Here is a 17,560-nt window from a genome sequence, read left to right on the forward strand (position 1 = left end):
ATCAGGGAATGCATAAAAATTCCATTTCACTTTAAAAACTGTATACTGGCCACACTCTGATCCATCAGAGGCAGTTATACTTTATATATATTTATATATATACACTTTATATATTTTTTAAAGCTTTTTATTATTATTAATCATTAGTATCAACTTTTCAGCTTTTTCTGTTTACATTCTCTTTACTTTCCCATTTTAGCTGACTTTTTTTTTTGTTTAATGTTATTTCTACAATGCGCCGCAGGGCAACAAAAAACAAGCTGCAGGCCGCACACCCCGATCATAGATTTGAATAACCATATGCTTTAATATAATGTACCAGAAATATAAATTGTACTTTGTGGCATTCAGACTATTTCTCTTCAAGCTGAACAAATTCAGACTTGTGTGTGCTTGCACTCAAATGCTCAAAGAGGCTTTTGTGCACCCACTTGTGGAGGTTTTTGCTGCCAATGTGGCATGGCGGTGTGCAGATAAAAGAAAATAAGCAGAATGTGATTAAGATGAAGTCATCAAGTATAATCCGGTGCACAGCAACACTGCGGCGGGGACACCGCTGTCTTGGCCAATGGACATCCAGATAGGGAAGTGCAGTCGTCCATGACACCCCTTTTACCCAGAGGGGTCCATCTAGAACCAGAGTGACAACAGTGATGAGGTCATCAAAATGGGCCTGGGTATGATGTGCTTGAGAGCAATGCCCGGCTGGGGGAGAATTGCCGATTTAGTGAGCAGTGAAGCCTGACAACTCCACTACAGGCAGTGCATAATTCCCAGCACACAGAGAAAGGACATGACTCGGAAAAAATAAATGTATACTTTCGCCATAAATAATGAAACACAAATGGCATTCTATACCTTCTGGCTTGCTATGCAGAGATATCCTTTTGTTTTTCTTATTACACTCCACTGGGTTTGTTCTTCACTGAATTTCACCTTTGAAAAACAAAGCCCACTCTTCCAAAACAAGTCCACAAGAAATAAATAAACGAGCACCCCTTAAGGATCAAAGACCGCTTCCTTTATAGGATTTATGTTGCTGGGTGATTGCATAGAAATTGTGAGAATGTTTAAAGTGGCCCAGTAAAAAAAAAATACTTTGTGTTCATTTAAAAATGTATGTCTTCTTTTATACACAGTATAATCAACTAGTACAAACAATGTAGTTTGCACAACAGCTCACTGACCAAACATGAAAAAAAATACATTTACAATCCCTGGTATTTCTCTGGTTATTGCTTTGTCAAAAGAAATATACAGTAGGTAAGGGACACCAGCTAGTTGTGCTGTGCGATAGTACGTTGTGTAAACCCCACTCCCCGATGCCCTAAAAACAGCCCTGGACAGTGGGTTGACAGCCCGGGGCATTTGGCTCACTGGCTAGCGCTGCTTGAATTAGCTCTCATTTGCTGGGGATGTGTGGTCGCGGGTTTGAGCCCTGGACTGGGTGGATGACCACTGTTGAAAACAGTCACACAAAAGCATGCTCCAGTAATGTAGTACACCACACATATAATGTCACAGTATGTCCTGTATGTCCTTTGTGGTTTTTCATTGTTGACAGACATTGGTTAATTGTGAAAAAACGTTTTTAGAACTCGTTCTCCAATCAACAATTCCATACAGCCCCAAAACGCTACACATATCCCATTGTGGAACAAGTACGCATGCACTGTTGCCAGTGTGCAAACATTGTTTAGGTTTGCACACTGGCAACAATGCATGCATACTTTACTTTGTGCAAATATTTGCTTTATCTCAGAAATACATAATTTGGCCATCTTAAATTCAGTGAAATATGATGTGAATAGAATGGACTAATATTGGGATAATTTTGTTCTCCAAAGACTTCCATTTTTGTTGATTAAAGACAGTCAAGCTATTTTCAATACTGTAGATGATTTTTCAGCTCAGCTGTGTAAAAATATAGGTTGGTGGTATTTTCTCAGTCACAATGCTGCCATCAAGTGGAGACTTGTAAACATTGCTAATGATGTGGAGTTGTGTTGTTTTATAATTTGTCACTCTTGTTGTCCCACCTTTTAAGGTGTACATTATTTTGATAAATGGATGGTTTTTAGACTGTAGGAGGAAACCTGAGTACTTGGAAGAAACCCAACCAAGCATGGGGAAAACATGCAAACTCGACTGAGAGAGTTTCGGGCTAAGATTCAAGCCTGGGTTGAGCTAACCACAGCAGTCTCAGTCAGTCTCAAGGAAGGTGAGACTTTGCTGTCTCCAGCCATCTCCTCCATTTGCACCGTGGGGGCCTGCAGGGTGTCCGAGGTGTAGCCTGGGTCCTCCACCCAAACGAGTGACGGAGGGCAGCCTTCAACTTACTCCCAGCAATGAAACAATGAAGAATGAATGAAACAAGCGCCTGCTTTGATTACACAGCAAACTGTAGAAGAGAGCACCCCTGACAGAACTCTATGAGGGCCACAGTCGACTGCCTATTTCAAGTCCACAAAACACGTGGCTTTGTTGGGAAAACTCCCATGCATCAGTACCCTTGCCATGGTCTAGTGTTCCACGACCGAGGTTCGACTAACGTGGGGACTGTCGTTACCAGCACTCTGGAGCAGACTTTCCGAAGGAGGCTGCAGAGTCAGAAGACAACCTCCAGTCCCTCTTCTTGAAAAGAGGGGCCACCACCTCAGTCTCCCAAGCCAGTCACACCGACCCTAACTTGCAAATAATGTTGAAGAGACGTGTCAACTATCAAGAGTTCTGCAACATCCAGAGCCTTGAGGTGTTCTGGGTGGATGTCCTTTTCTGACTACCGCAGATACTTTGGACATGGTGATAAGCGTGTCTAAGGAAAATGCAGTAGCTCGTGATCAACATAATGGGCACCCCTGCTCCAGTTGAGGCCAGCCCGCTTCTGTCTGCACTGTAAACAGTGTGGGAAGAGCGCTGCTTCTCCTTTCTAAGGTGTTGAACTGTTGCCAAAATCTCTTCTAAGCTGGCACATCCACACTATGCGCTTTGGTCTGCCAGGTCCGTCCGGCATTCTCCCCTGCCATCTATTTCAACCGAAATCACCAGATGATGAGTTGAGAGCTCAGCCCCCGCTTCACTTGTGATGTCCAAGACATGTGCTCGCAGGTCCGATGATACGGCTACAAAGTCAATCATAGAAATGCGAATTAAGGTGTCTCGGTGCCAGGTGCACGTATAGGCATCCATACAATAAAACATGGTGTTTCCAATGGACAAACTGGTTTTAACAGAAGTCCAATAACATAATATGCATTCAGATCAAGGAGGCCTTTTCTCCCAGGTCACAATGTCGTTACCATCATGGGCTTTGAAATCTCCCAGTAAAACGACAGAATCCCCAGTAGGGACTGTCCAGCACCCTCCTGAGGGACTCCAAGCAGACTGGGAACTCTGAACTGCTTCTTGATGCATAGACACAAATCACAAGCAAAGCTTGTTCCCCGACCCGAAAGCACAGGAAAATCTTCTCGATCACCGGGGGGGAAAAAAAATCTAATATGTACGAAGACCACACCAGCTTGATGCCTTTCCCAAGCAGATGAAATCCCTCTTGAGGAGTTTGGTTCAGGAACCCAAATTGTGGGTTGAGGTGAGGTTGAGGGCTATATCTACTCGGAACCACTCTACACCACTCACAAGCTCATGCTGTTTTACCACTAGAGAGATGACGATACATGTCCTAAAAAACTAATTCAACTAACAAAGGCTGAGTCGCCCTGGCCCCCAACCTCGACTGCCAAACCACATTGCAGCGGACGCTTGCCTGTATGCTCTGGACGACCAAATTGGGGGGTGTAGACATTAAAGACTGGGGCTAGACATCATTACACTGCCTCAGGCTACTTCCTCTTTGTTTTTAACACAAACTACAGTGGGCGTTATGCTCACCTATCTAGGCAAAATAGGTGGAAAGGAATAACTACCACTCTCATCAGCCAGCAAATGCTGCACAAGATTTTTTTAAAAACGTTTTGGTCACGTTTTTGGTTTATTAACTTGGAGGGGGCACATTTGAATAAAAAATGTTGTAATGTGGTAAGCAATCACAGAACGATTGGCCTTTTCCTTGCTAAGTGGTAATTGTAGCTCATGACGTTTGAGTCTCTATATCCTGGCCATAGCGACAGTTTGACCTGCAGAGGGCACTAAAACACTGCTACTCTGTCTGTGCAGCCACAGCTTTGCCCTAATGTGAATACTTTCTCAAAAGGCAAAAAATACACTCCTCCACTTTGGTACTCTGTACCCAGTAACAGTAACGTCCAAATTATACTGGACGACTGTCCAAGAAACCTATTTTATTGTAGTTTTCTGCTTGTGTGCATACTTCTCTTTGCAGTGTTACCATAGCAACATCGTCAAAGCGATACAGTGGACACGTGATCAACTTTCCGTCCAATCACGTTCTTCCGTGGGCGTGACGTAAGAGATTCAAAGTTGGCAGCAACGTTTCTCCTGGAGTTTGGCTCGTCATGTTAAACTTGTAAAAACTTACTCATATGTCAATGTTATTGAAGGAATAAAGTATTTTTTTTCATTTTGGGATGGAAGGGCGAGTTATCGGAGCAGGGCCATACAGAGCGACCAAGCTGGTGAGTAATATTAGACAATAAAATGAGACAGGATAATGACGTTATTACCCTTGCATAAAAAAAAAATGTGTCGGTTATTTGTATTACTTTGCATTGTTAGAATAGTTGGGGTGAATGAGTGTTTGTTGTATCTGCATATTCAAGCTCGGACATAAAGTAGTTTTACGTGAATGTACTGTAGTATTCATGTTTTAAACGTACGAATGAGTAAAGAATATGAATTTACTAGTTAATAACTTGAAGAGATTGGAATATTGTAGCCTATTCAAGCTCTGAACTTCATAAACCTTCTATTTACTGCACCTAACTCCTGTTTTAACTTTAATAGTCACAACATGTCATCTATTGGGTGCTGTTTCCTCAAAAGCGTCTGTCACAACATGCAATGCTATACTTCTGCTTTTATTTGTGGAAAAGATCAACTATTCTCTGATGAAATTCTCCAGAAAAAAAAAAAAGGTTTGGCAGGTTCACATGTAGTATAGAGTATGTTGTTTCCACATACTCATTTAAAATGTATTTGAAAATAAGTCATATTACCATACACTGAAAACAGAATAAGGGAATTTTTGTTTTATGTGATACATCATGTAATTCCGATCCAATATTTTTCTCCATTCAGCATCCATCATGCTTTTCAGTGTTTCCCACAGGATTGCAATCTATTTGTGGTGGTGGGTTGCATCTGTGGCTGCTCAAAATAGTTAGTGTTGGGCCGCCACAAATGAATGAATGCACGGGAATCTCTGCTTTTGTAGTTTTAGTAGCCTTGGTTACTTTGTTAGCATGACATTTGTACAACAGCAGCGCCTAATCCTTGCACCCCATTCTGCTTTTCAGTGGAATGAAACCATTCATCTCTTCCGTGGGGGCATGCCGTTAAGACGACACTGGGCGCACTTCCGCTATTACGATTGCACATTCACAGGTTCCGAGGCTGTGGATTATCTCCACCAGCTTCTGCGGCACAACTGCAACTTTGGCCCAGAGGTGACCCGCCACCAGACCTTACAACTGCTCAGGAAGTTTCTCAAGGCCCACGTTGTTGAAGACGTCAAGGGACGCCACGGAACAGAGGATTTTGAAGACAATGGTCATTTGTACAGGTAAGCGTAGGTTATGTACACCGACGATGATTACTTGCACAAAAGGAAACTGACCTAATACAATAGCTGTGTCAAAAACTCATTGCAAAGATAGTAATGCTCCGTTTTCTATGTACCGTATGTACCGGACACTTTATATCAATGAAGTTTGAACCATTATGGTTGACCTGCAGTGCTGCACACAATGGGGCAGAAAGTAGACACTGAAAACACAAATGAGTCTCATATTTGCACACCGGTGCTCCCCTTACAGTACCTCCACCTAGTTGACAGTTAGGATTTTCTTCTTTAGACCACAAACAAGTTGAAATAAACAGTTTCTGGACACAGCTAATCAAAAATCTATTTATAACAATTTTGTTTATTGTGCAGAGCCCTACTTGATACACTACTAGATGGACTTTATTGAGCCACAAGGGAAATAGCTTACACCAGATTTATTTTATTTTGCTTGATACTTGGTTATTTTTGACCACTTCGATCTCAGTGACTAGCTTGTCTCTTGTTTTTAGATTCCCAACTTTATCTCCCCTGAAGTCTTTTCCATCAAGACCTCTGGCGAGAGACAACACTGACCTGCCAAGACTCATTCGCTGGGATGACTACGAAGAATTACCACAGCAGGAGAACACAGCGCCTGGGAAGTCTGCTGGCATGGTGAGACTGCTTCAAGTTTGGAAGAACGTGCAAACTTGAGTGGAGTGAATGAGAAATGGGTTTCACTGTAAAGCACTTTAGGTGTCGAGAAAGGCGCTGTGTAAATCCAATTCATTATTATTAACGCTAGAGAAATATGTCAAGACTAGGATTAACCCTTTTTAGATTTACACAATAGACTGATCACAGTAGTATATATTGCAGTAATGTTATATAAACACGTCTTAAAGTGTTTAGTTCAGTTGCATAAAATTATTGTTCAAATGATTGGATTTATATAGAAGATCTGCACTGTTCTATCGCTCTCCTTTTAACAGACTTCAGATTTTTGGAACAAAAGGCACAGTGTAGCGATCGGAGATGTGCATGAATGCAAGCTCATTCGGAGAAAAGCCATCACTCCCAAGCAAGTTGACCAAATCTGGAAAAAAATGACAGCTGCACAGTATGTAATAGTGTGTCAAGTGATTATTATGACCTGCAATGTTTTTTGCTTTTTAATTCATGTGTTCTACTTCTAGTTTGCAGCGTGTGCTTGGCCTAACAACGTTGGAGGGTGTTTTAAATCCAGCACACGTGAAAGGCAGTTACATTGTTCATAATGTGTTCAGCGTCAATAAGTCAGGCATTGTTGTGTTGGAGAACAAAGCAGGTAATGGTGTAACACTTGCTGGAATAGTTTGCTTTTGTTGTTGAATTACTTGACTGTTGTCTTTATCGCTTACAGATGACATGCCGTACTGGGTGATATCAGCAATGAGATGTTTGGCCAACTGTAAGTGAACTTTTTATTTTTATGCAGTGTTTTCATTTTAAAGACGCGGTAGCACCGCCTGATTTTGTGTTAGTGTGAATGAATATAGAAAATTCACTAGGAGAAAATAATACAGTTCTACATTTACATTTACTTCTGAATAACAATGAGGATGTTCATTTTGTATACAGGTTTTTGCTCACATGCTGGCTGTACATTTTCTTTCAAGTTTAAGTGAATTTCTGAATTAACTTGGGATACACGCACAGTAATGCAGCACGATAAATAAGTCATGGCACAATTCGTTTAGAAATGCTATAATGGCCATATAATAACTAGAACGTCACTCAGTTGAGAGCACACTTATGGACTGTTCCAGTCATCGTACATTTGTTCGAGGGCCTGATTTTTTTTTCTCGGACACTGTGGAGGCCGGATGTGATGAAATACAATCAGTATGGTGTCCTCAGTAATATATTTTTTTATTTGATATCAGTGTTCCCAGACTATTAGACCAGATAGTCCCTGTATTGCAGCAAGCCACTGGGCGATAGTGATATTTTAGGCTTCATAGTTGTAAGGCTGTCAAGCTGTAGGAGAAAAGCCATAGTCATTTGTATGTTTGTTGATGTGCAAGTCTTGTGCTTACCTTGCGCTTTTCTGTGATGGTGTTAGTTGTTACTTCAGAGTCCAGCACAGGCCCTCTTATACAGTATACTTCCAGAACCGTCCCACCCGTCAAATATCAGATCCGTATCTGGAACCAACTGGAATCCAAACCCACACGGCCCATCAATAAGCAGATAATAAACAGCCTGTTAGCTGCAAGCACATGAATGTTACAAGAACCCAGACATTCACAGTATTTTTGGTTTATTCTCAACTTGGTCACAGCTCTTAACCGCAGTCAGAAAAAGCAAGAAAAACGAACTTTTCATCTGATTTGGCTCTCAACCAACTATTATCTCTATGTCTGTGTTCCCCTCTCGTTATCTTAAGACTATATGATTTCACTGTCGATACAGAGCTCACTTGCAGTAAAGCAAGCTGAGTGAACTTAAAGGACACTATATACTATAAAAAGCACTATTGCGGGGCCATACCCAATCTTTTGCAGGACTTTGAATTCAGTAATATTCTCAGGGCCAGATGGAAAGCTTGAGCGAGCTAGATGTGTCCCACAGGCCGCCATAGTGATTAAAAAGATAAAAGGTTCTATGGCCTGCATCTGTTCTAAGATTTACTATTTTACAGTGACAGAATATTAAACATATAAACTTAGTGGTGGCCTAAGGCACTTATACAGTACTGTATTTTGTTAACCAGTAAAATTGGGATTGTCTCCTTTACAGGGCCTAACAACAATGAAGCAAATCAGCCAGTGTACACAGGTTTTGAGAGGGATGTCCTGAAAACGGTAGCTGATTACTTTCAGAGGCTCAAAGAACCCCTGCTGACTTTCCATCTATATGAAGTCTTTGTCAACATACTCAGTGAGTGTTTTCCGTCCTGAGTTTTTGTGTTTATCTCCACAGGTATGAATTTTTACCTTATTTCCTCATTTTTTCTTCTTCTTTTCCTCTGTTGTCCTGGCAGGTTTGCTAAAAGAACAAGACTTAGCCACAGAGGCTCTTCAAGTCAGCACGCTTTTACTCCCGCCGCCCAATCGAAGGCGTCTCCAACTATTGATGAGACTCATGGCGCGGGTCTCCCAGAACACTCAACTGCCTCCACTCAATGACACTATTGCCACGCGCACGCTGGTATGAATTTCTTTCCCAACAATTATTCATTTCGTATAATTGTAGCTCCTGCTTTATTTTTATTTTGAGGTCCTTAGAAATAGCTTTTTAGCGGGATATAACAACTTATAATTAGTTGGCCATAGTCTGCTGTAGGGTTGTCACAATACCAGAATTAGTAGTAGTCGATACCAATACCTGTGAATTTCCATGATTCTCAATACTTATTTGATACCATGATAAAAAAAAAACAACAGAAAACAACCAATGTATGTTTAAATTCACTAATTTACTGAATACTGTTTCAGACTGTATTCAGTAAGTATTCATCACTATGGTTTCAATATCTGTACAGAATTTAAATTGCAGAATTGCAGTACCAGCTGCCAAGTGGTAACTATACATTGAAGAGAGAACAGCAGTGGCCTATAGCCTCCCACAAACATTGTGCTTATAAATATGGTAATAAACAACAACAACAACAACTCAAATTATATGACGATGAAATGCATCCCGGTGCACTAACGCTACATGGTTGGATCATATATTTGTATTTCCTGTGCTGGTCTATGCCTAGATGGTGCAGACGTTCTCTCACTGTGTATTGGGCTCTGTGGATGAGATGGACTTGGATGAGCTGCTTGCCTCAAAACTGGTGACTTTCATGATGGAACACCACACTACAATCTTTCAAGTGCCCGGCAAGCTGCGTTGCCAAGTGGAGGAGCACCTTTCCTACCTCAAAAGAGTTCAGGTGTGTGTCATTGTCATTTATATTATAGTGTGTAGTGTATATATAATAAGTGGATACAAATAAGTGAATAAGAAGAGTTGGTCTGCAGGAACAATATGAGTTATTGTTAGAGCTTTGTGTCAGTACTACAACTTCTGTTTTATGTTTTTCTCTTCTTCCAGTTGCTATGTACTTGAAGAAAAAAAAAAAAGACTACTTGACTTCTTCATGTTGTTATCCTCCTATGGTTTCCACAACTACTCATTGTAACCATACAGTATATGTCACTCTTAACTGTAGTAGCACCTCTCCCCTTTATTTAGATTGCCGTAAATTCCAGCGTTTAAGTTGTACCCACTAAATTTAGAGGAAAAAAACAGATTTGTACATATATATAAACTGCACATGTCCACGTCATAAAATGGCATATTGTGGCGTGCACAAGTACGTGAGGCACAGGCAACTCTTTATTTGACAGGAGCCAATCTTGAGCTGTGAACAAACTCACGACGCGCTTGTCAACGCACTGGAAATTGCACGAGGTCACTACTCAATACTCACGGTGTCATTATACAAGGAACACTAAACCCATCACACAGCAACTTGACACTCAAAAGGAATACCTAATAAATATACAAGCATGTTCCAATATGAGTTTAAAATGGAAAAAAAATAACATTTTAAAGCTTTCCAATAATGCATTTCATCTGAGCAAAGCATTTCATTGGAGGACAAGCAGCGAATGTTTGGATGGTGCAGCAATGCTGCCACTGTCCACCAGAGGAGCCCAGAGGGAGGCTCATGTCATCGCAGCGCCCCACTGAATGTGTTGCTCAGACGCAATGCATTATGAAAACTTTAAAAGAGTTTGGTTTTTTTTTCCATTTTAAACTCGAATTGGTACATGTTTGCATATTTCTCAGGTAAAGCTTTTGAGCGTTAAGTAGCGTTCTTTGTTAGATGACACTGAGTCAGACTGTTATATTGTTACACTGTTATATATATAATGACCTCCTGCGATTTCTAATGGGTTGACAAGATCGTTGTGAGTGCAATGACAGCTTGTGATTGGCTCCTGCCAAAGTAAAAGTAAAGTACCTTTATTTGCATTCACTTACAGCGCAGCCTTGCTCCATCCAATATGGCGGCAACGTTGGCGTAAAGCTCAGCGCTTGATGCGGCGTTTATGTATATGGTTTTGACAACAGCACTTCCTGTTTCCCAGCGTGCTTTGCTGTACTGTTGTTGTAAATGGCTGCTAAGTTACGTGTTTAGAGCTCACACAGTTGTTGATTATTTAGCATTATTTGTTGGTAGTGTAGCAATTTCTACGGAGCTGGTAAGTTCATTGTGAGCTCCGGTGTTACTCTGCTTGCTAAATAAAGAGTTGCTTATTTCTCACAGGCTTGTGAGCGGCACAGTATTAACGACATGATTCAGCAATGTTCCAATTTTGCAACGTTGGGGCCAAAAGCTCTATATCGGCTTTCAATGTAGAGAAAAACGATACCGATGTTGGCTGATATCACATTTTTATGCCAATATCGGGCCGATAATTATCGGTGGCCGTTATCGGACAACCCTACCACTTACCCTTGATCAGGGGGAGATGAAGACCGGATGACAACCTAAACTGGTTGCCAGTCAATCACAGTACTCATTTAAAGAAAAAAAAAACATCTCTGGGAAAAGTCCCTAGTGCTGATATCATGCATAGGCAGACATCTGTGACACTGATACCATGTATGCTTTTGTTTTTCCCCACAAGATAAAATATGCAGGTTCTGACACAGACTTCAGCACATCTCCAGCTTTTTGTAAACTGATCAGGAGGGTGGAGTCAGAAGAGCAGAAGGTGATTGGCACCCAAACCCCGCTGCAGGAGCTGCTTGAAGGCCTGATCGCTGACAACGAACTTCCTGCCAAGGATAAGAGGAAAAGGCTTAAACAGGTACACCCTCATGTGAACAAAGAAGCATCTGTATGCCAATGAAAATGATGCCATTGCAATACGCCCACTTTCATTTCAGTTCCAAAAGTCTTACCCAGAAATCTACCGTAATCGATTCCCCTCTGAGGAAAGCAGAGCTGCTGTCATGCCTGAGAAAACCACTCGCCTCAAACCTCATCTCATGTTTTTCAACCTCAAGAAACCCTTTACTCCGTTTCAGAGAAGCTGGAGTTTTAGGGCGTAGACGCCCCCTGGCTCATATCCTCACAAGTTTCCTGATTTGCCCGGTGAGTTTTCCCTGTTTCCACCAAGTTGCAGAATCCAATTTGTGATTATACTGTATGCTTTTCAAAAGTGACAACATATAGGGAACTTTTCCATAGATTTGAGTATACAGTCGTCCCTCGTTTATCGCGGTTAATTGGTTCCAGCCCTGTTTTCGTAGAGCACAGAAAACCTTTAAAATCACCTGTAATCACCTTTACACTGGTATTATCTAATATAGTAGACATGATAAGCGATAATAAGACATAACTCACACGTTAGCATTGGGAAAGTTCCTTGTGGTATTAGTATCTCGAACATAATGTGGGTCGATCGAATGGCATGAAAACAAAAATTGACGTCAGCCTATTATCCATCCTCACTATGACGTTTGTCACTTGATTGGTATGAAGAGCAGCCAGCCTGACATGTGTCTGGCATACACGTACTGTACATTTGTACTGCTGCTGCATGCTCTGCAGTGACGTGAGAGCTTTAAGCATAGCGAGCTACCAAGCTAACTACTTAGCCTCCAATGTATTTATTCTAAACTTAAGAAAGGTTTTGAAACTGAGTAGGGAGGAAGGACAAAGTAAGAAGCAAAAAAATGTACCACTTCAACACTGAATGGGAGAACTTTTTTCACTTTGCATCCATGGCTGACTCCATGCAGTGCAAGGTAAAGTAATCCATTGTAAGGTGATGTCTCATCAATGTAACATTACTGATGCCTAGTGACCAGAATACTACATATGACTTGTCTATTTTTGGACTAATAGGCCATGGGCAGCCAGCAATTATTTCTTAATTCATTTTGAAAAAACGCGATGAAGTGAGGGAGCGATGTTCGAACCGCAAAGTGGCGAGGGACGACTGTAATTTTTAGTTTTAGTTCAATGTGGTGTGGTAACAAAATGGTTTGTTTCTCACCATTGGCGGAAAGAGGGAGGCAACAAAAGTGTTTGGTTCAGCACTTTCTTATGGCGGAACATATCTGAAAGTAAGCTTGGGCCTCCTCAAAAAAAGTACAGTATTAAGGAGTCAATGGTAAAGATACTGTTTAACAATGGTGATGGAGAAGGCCGATATTAAGTAGAAACAAAAAGCTAATAGAAACCACTAGTAGAGTACCGTATTGAAAACTGCTAACAAGAAATTAGAATTTCACTGAAAAACTTAAATAAGTTTAGTTTCTAGCACTAAAAGATTCACTGCTGTTTCTTTGAATGAATTCCTTCTTTTTTAAGACTTTAAGATGTAATTATAAGATGTAAAATTTCAATAGTATACGAATGTGAAGTATTTGCATTTCAAAAATATTTAGCTGTTACTGAGTCCAAACATTATGTCATTCAAAAAGTAAAATTAAAACAGGTACAATAACCATTTATACATTTCCATTAACTCGTAAACGATTTAATGAATTGGAATGGTGCATTTATTGTTATTCTTTTGTTTTCCATTTAATCTTATGTTGTTAAAATCAGGGGTGTTACAGCTGGTAGTTATAACAAATAATTTCAATTACACTTTTCTGAAAAATTAATGTGATTATGAGCTGTAAAATGATTTCACTTGCACATCATAGAAATGAGGGACAATACAAGCAAAGCTGAATATCAGCCATTTTCCCCACACGTTCTCTTAAAACCATCTTTACATATCCTATCTCACATGCACTAAATACTAGGGGTGTAACGGTTTGTTTTAATAACGATCGGATTCGTTTCACGATACGTGGTTGCCGATACGATTCAAGGACGATATTGGTTCATTTAGAACGATCTGAAACGATTCACTACTTTAAATCAAAATTAATTAATTTAAACTTTAAATCAATTGAGTAACTTTTTAGTCAAAAATGTAACTGGTGTGACTGTGAAATAAATACCTGGCTACTGGACAGTGCAGGTGAAGTTTCTTTGATTCCCTTACAAAAAAACAACGGAAATGAGGTATAAATGATCAATAATGCTGACATACTTAAGAATAAATCATCAATGAGTACAAAAAATCTGTTAAAAATGCAATACAAAATCAGGATGAACAGAGGGTGGTAAAGCTTGTCATGATGAAGTATTTACTTTAAATGGTGCAATCCTAACCTGCGCACCTCGCACCCAAAAGGTAAGGGACGTTAAACAAATTCCTCAGCAAATGAATGTGGTATGGTATCTTCAATTAGGTGTTGAAACTTTCTCGCCTGTACGGGCCGATGGCAGCAGAGACACTTTTGTGCTGATAATCCTCCTGATCAGAGCAGCCATTTGAAAGAACGGTGCAGCAACTAGCAAGAAAACACTGAAAGAGGTTTTGCAGTGCTCAACATTTTGAAATATGTAAAATCAAGTCTGTGATTAATTCTGTCTGATAAAACATGGCTTGAACTTTCATTTGATACCTCATTCACTTCTCTCCCCCAAGTATTAAAGAAGTTAGAGCAAATTTCATACTGGGAATTAGTGCCTTTGGTTCCCATTGCTAACATTGAGTCAAGACAAAAGCTGTGAGCGACCCACGGACACTTGGCAGGGACAGACGTACTACAAAATATACAATAACTTAGGCTGTGACATTTGTTTTAAAAGTGCTTAAAACAAAGAAACATCCATATTAAGCCTGCCGTGCTTAAATCCAAAGCTTTATTTCCTAGTATCGATTCAATTGATTGATTACCTTTTAAACGATGTTAGATCGATATGGATGGATGAATCGTTACACCCCTACTAAATAGATTTGTCTTTTTTTTTCTTTTTTTTTTATTTACTTCTTTTTTATATATCGTATTGTGTCGAGTAGACGTTCATAATTAATTGGTCCATATTTGTATGTGCGTAAAACTGCAAATGATTTTTAATCACTGCTGTACTGTCTGTCAGGTTCACTTTAAGTTTGTCTAAAATATGTTCTTATTTTGTATAAATGCTAATGTTATTCTTGTTTAATACATTCAAATCATTGTCCCAATACTGGAACAACTGTTACACTTGAACTTAATGACTGCTGTAGAGTGAAACATTAGGTGTACATTTGAAATGGAATGCTTTGTTTGTCTTGTAATGGCTTAGATATAGCATGAGGACATGAGGTGCCACTCGAGGATGAATGGCCCCTTTCAAAATAATAATAAATGGCACTGCGTCAGCAGAGGAAATACTGTACTTACTGTCTCTGTGTATCTCATTTCATTCCATCGTTGTTGTTTAGACTTGAATTTAATCAATTTATTCGTTTTTCTTTAGTCTATTTTGTTACTAATGTTGCACGCATTTCAAGGTACCCGTTTTCTTTAGCAAAAGAACATTTTTAATAAATCATATCCTAAAATTGATTACATTCATTCCCGTGATGAGTGTGAAGGTCTCCATGTTTAAGACGTAACACTTTTCACTGGTTGTCCTGTTATCATCACAATTATTATGATATAGTTATTCACTTCACTTACGAGACGTGACTCCCAAAACCCATAGGGAGGGGTGTATTTTGTCATTTGGGGTCCGAGGCCAACCCAGTCATTGGGGTCCTCCATGTCCTTGTACTGCACCGACAAGTTTTATTCTATTTTAAATGTATTGCTTTTATTTTGTATATCTATTATTTAATCTCGGGCCGCACGGTGGCCGAGTGGTTAGCATGTTGGCCACACAGTCAGGAGATCAGTCAGAGTTTTATTGTCATATGCACAGTAAAACAGGTAGTTCTGCTATGCAATGAAATTCTTGTTCTGTTCATTCTCCCAAAAGAAAGAAAGAAAGAAAAACACAAGAAAATGAATAAGAACAGAAGAAAGATTAATACCAATAATTTAAGCAACAACAACAACAGAAGAGACATTAGCGTTTCCAAAATGGGGACTTGGAACAGCCTTCAAAGCACCTTTCATGTTGCTGTAGACTTGGTACGGGATGCAATTTGCCCTCGTGGGAAAGCCTACATGCTGATAACATTCGGGGAGAACAGTCCCGAGGCTCTGGAGGCTCTGTGTCCACAAGACGCTGAAGTCCGATCTCCCCGGCAAGCGGCAAATGTCCCCAACCGGACCGCCGAGATCTGGAAGATCTGGAATATCTGGGTTTGAATCTCTGTAGAGTTTGCATGTTCTCCCCGTGCGTGCGTGGGTTTTCTCCGGGCACTTTCTCCCACATTCCAAAAATGCATGTTAGGTTAATTGGCTACTCTAAATTTTCCATAGGTATTAGGCCTGGCCGAAAATTCCCCATTACCGAAATTTACCACGATAACAAACGTCATTTTGCCCATGTCGGTAAATTCGGTGTTTTAATAAAAAATAAAATAAAAGTCTTTTTTTTGTCTGTGTTGACTGTGTGTGCTGGTGTGCTATGTTCATTCCCCTTGAGGACGAGGTACAGCGTGTGTAGTCACGTGACTCCACCCACCCATCCAGCCTGAACGAGAAGGGAAACAGACGATGAGGGAACGGCTGATGGTTCAAATGAAGAAGCAGCTGTGCAGTGCCAGCATTTCACTCGCATATGCGCCTAGAAATAGACTACGAGTGGAAAAAATAAAAAGTGAGCACACGTGCGACTACGTTTTTCAACCCTTTCATTCGCTTTTTGCTCCTGAAATAAGTCCATGCAAAGTGAATCAAAGTAGAGTAACATTTTGGCGCTTCTGTTTATAAATCTACAATTCTGCTACAACTTTTCTTTCTTGGTTCACATCGGCAACTTGTGTTAACGCGTGATGACATCCTAGCCACACAAGCTGCACTCACTGACGTAGCGTCCCATTACGTGCATTATTTTTCATTTAAATTAGTGTGCCAGTTGGTCAACAAATCAATGAAAGCAGTTAATTTGCATTTCCTGCAATTATTTTCAGATGGCAAAGATATATAATAGTCCGCGATTTATCGTTATCGAGGTAAAACATCCCAATTTATGATTGGAGGTGATATCGCAAAGGTGTGTGGGTATGAATGTTTGTTTGTCTATATGTGCCCTGCGATTGGCTGGCCACCAGTCCAGGGACGGCATCTCTCGCCCAAAGTCATTTGGGAAAGGCTCCAGCATACCGGCGACCCTATTGAGGATAAGCGGCAAATAAAAAATGTTGGATGGATATTATTTCATTTGTTATAAAACGATTTTAAATATGAATGTTTAACTTCTAACAAGTTTGAATATGAGAAAATTCTCCTATTTCCTGAGCTGGATAAAGTCCTTAAAATCCTTGGGGATTATTATTACCTAACAAGTGAATCATCTCAACGCTTTGACTATCATTGATAAGCACATTAAGCAACATATATGCTTTAAATATAGTTTGCCGCTTTAATACTCACTTTATTGTGGCTGTGAAAAAGGTTGACAACTTCAGTAATTTTGATAATTCTCCTCTTCTCCGCTCCACTGGGGCAACTCCCCTTCATTTTGCTCCAAACTGCGTCAACAAGTTTGCTTTCTACAGTCTTCCTGTGTCAATGTGAACATGTGGAGTAACATGGAGTTGTCCGTTGCATGAGAAGGGAGGGGGGATTTCGACCCCCGAAATGATCATGATAGATTACGCATTTTGATGTCGTTTTGTTAAGACTAAAACAGTAATATGCCGTATACTTTAAATTGAGGGAAAAAATCAATTAGCAGTTTTTATGAGACATTTGGCATTTACCTATTTTTGCCGGATGTTAAGTCCGCCCCCTGCCCATAGGAAATGCATTTCATTGAAATGATGTACAGTACGCATGATCATATTGCTTTAGGGAGTTTAAGCAGTGTCTTTACATTCCAGC

At 40.2% G+C, this 17,560-nt stretch overlaps 1 protein-coding gene across 1 annotated transcript; it reads left to right on the forward strand.

Annotated features, from left to right (window-relative positions):
- The first annotated feature begins 4,446 nt into the window (after nt 1-4,446).
- LOC129185698 (DEP domain-containing protein 1B-like) lies at nt 4,447-14,963 on the forward strand. Its single transcript, XM_054783069.1, has 11 exons — nt 4,447-4,595; nt 5,436-5,701; nt 6,214-6,358; nt 6,676-6,803; nt 6,880-7,010; nt 7,086-7,133; nt 8,465-8,605; nt 8,709-8,875; nt 9,432-9,608; nt 11,356-11,538; nt 11,618-14,963. Exons 1-11 carry the CDS (start codon nt 4,548-4,550, stop codon nt 11,780-11,782), a joined length of 1,599 nt encoding a protein of 532 aa, XP_054639044.1. The 5' UTR covers nt 4,447-4,547; the 3' UTR covers nt 11,783-14,963.
- The last annotated feature ends 2,597 nt before the right edge of the window (nt 14,964-17,560 follow it).

The sequence above is a fragment of the Dunckerocampus dactyliophorus genome, chromosome 7, assembly GCF_027744805.1.
Source record: "Dunckerocampus dactyliophorus isolate RoL2022-P2 chromosome 7, RoL_Ddac_1.1, whole genome shotgun sequence".
Taxonomy (NCBI): domain Eukaryota; kingdom Metazoa; phylum Chordata; class Actinopteri; order Syngnathiformes; family Syngnathidae; genus Dunckerocampus; species Dunckerocampus dactyliophorus.

Coding starts and splice junctions, on each gene's coding strand:
- LOC129185698 (XM_054783069.1), top strand. CDS start 4,548: ATGGAAGGGCGAGTTATCGGAGCAGGGCCATACAGAGCGACCAAGCTG. Junction 7,134..8,464: donor AATGAGATGTTTGGCCAACT/GTAAGTGAACTT, acceptor TCTCCTTTACAG/GGCCTAACAACAATGAAGCA. Junction 8,606..8,708: donor AGTCTTTGTCAACATACTCA/GTGAGTGTTTTC, acceptor TTGTCCTGGCAG/GTTTGCTAAAAGAACAAGAC.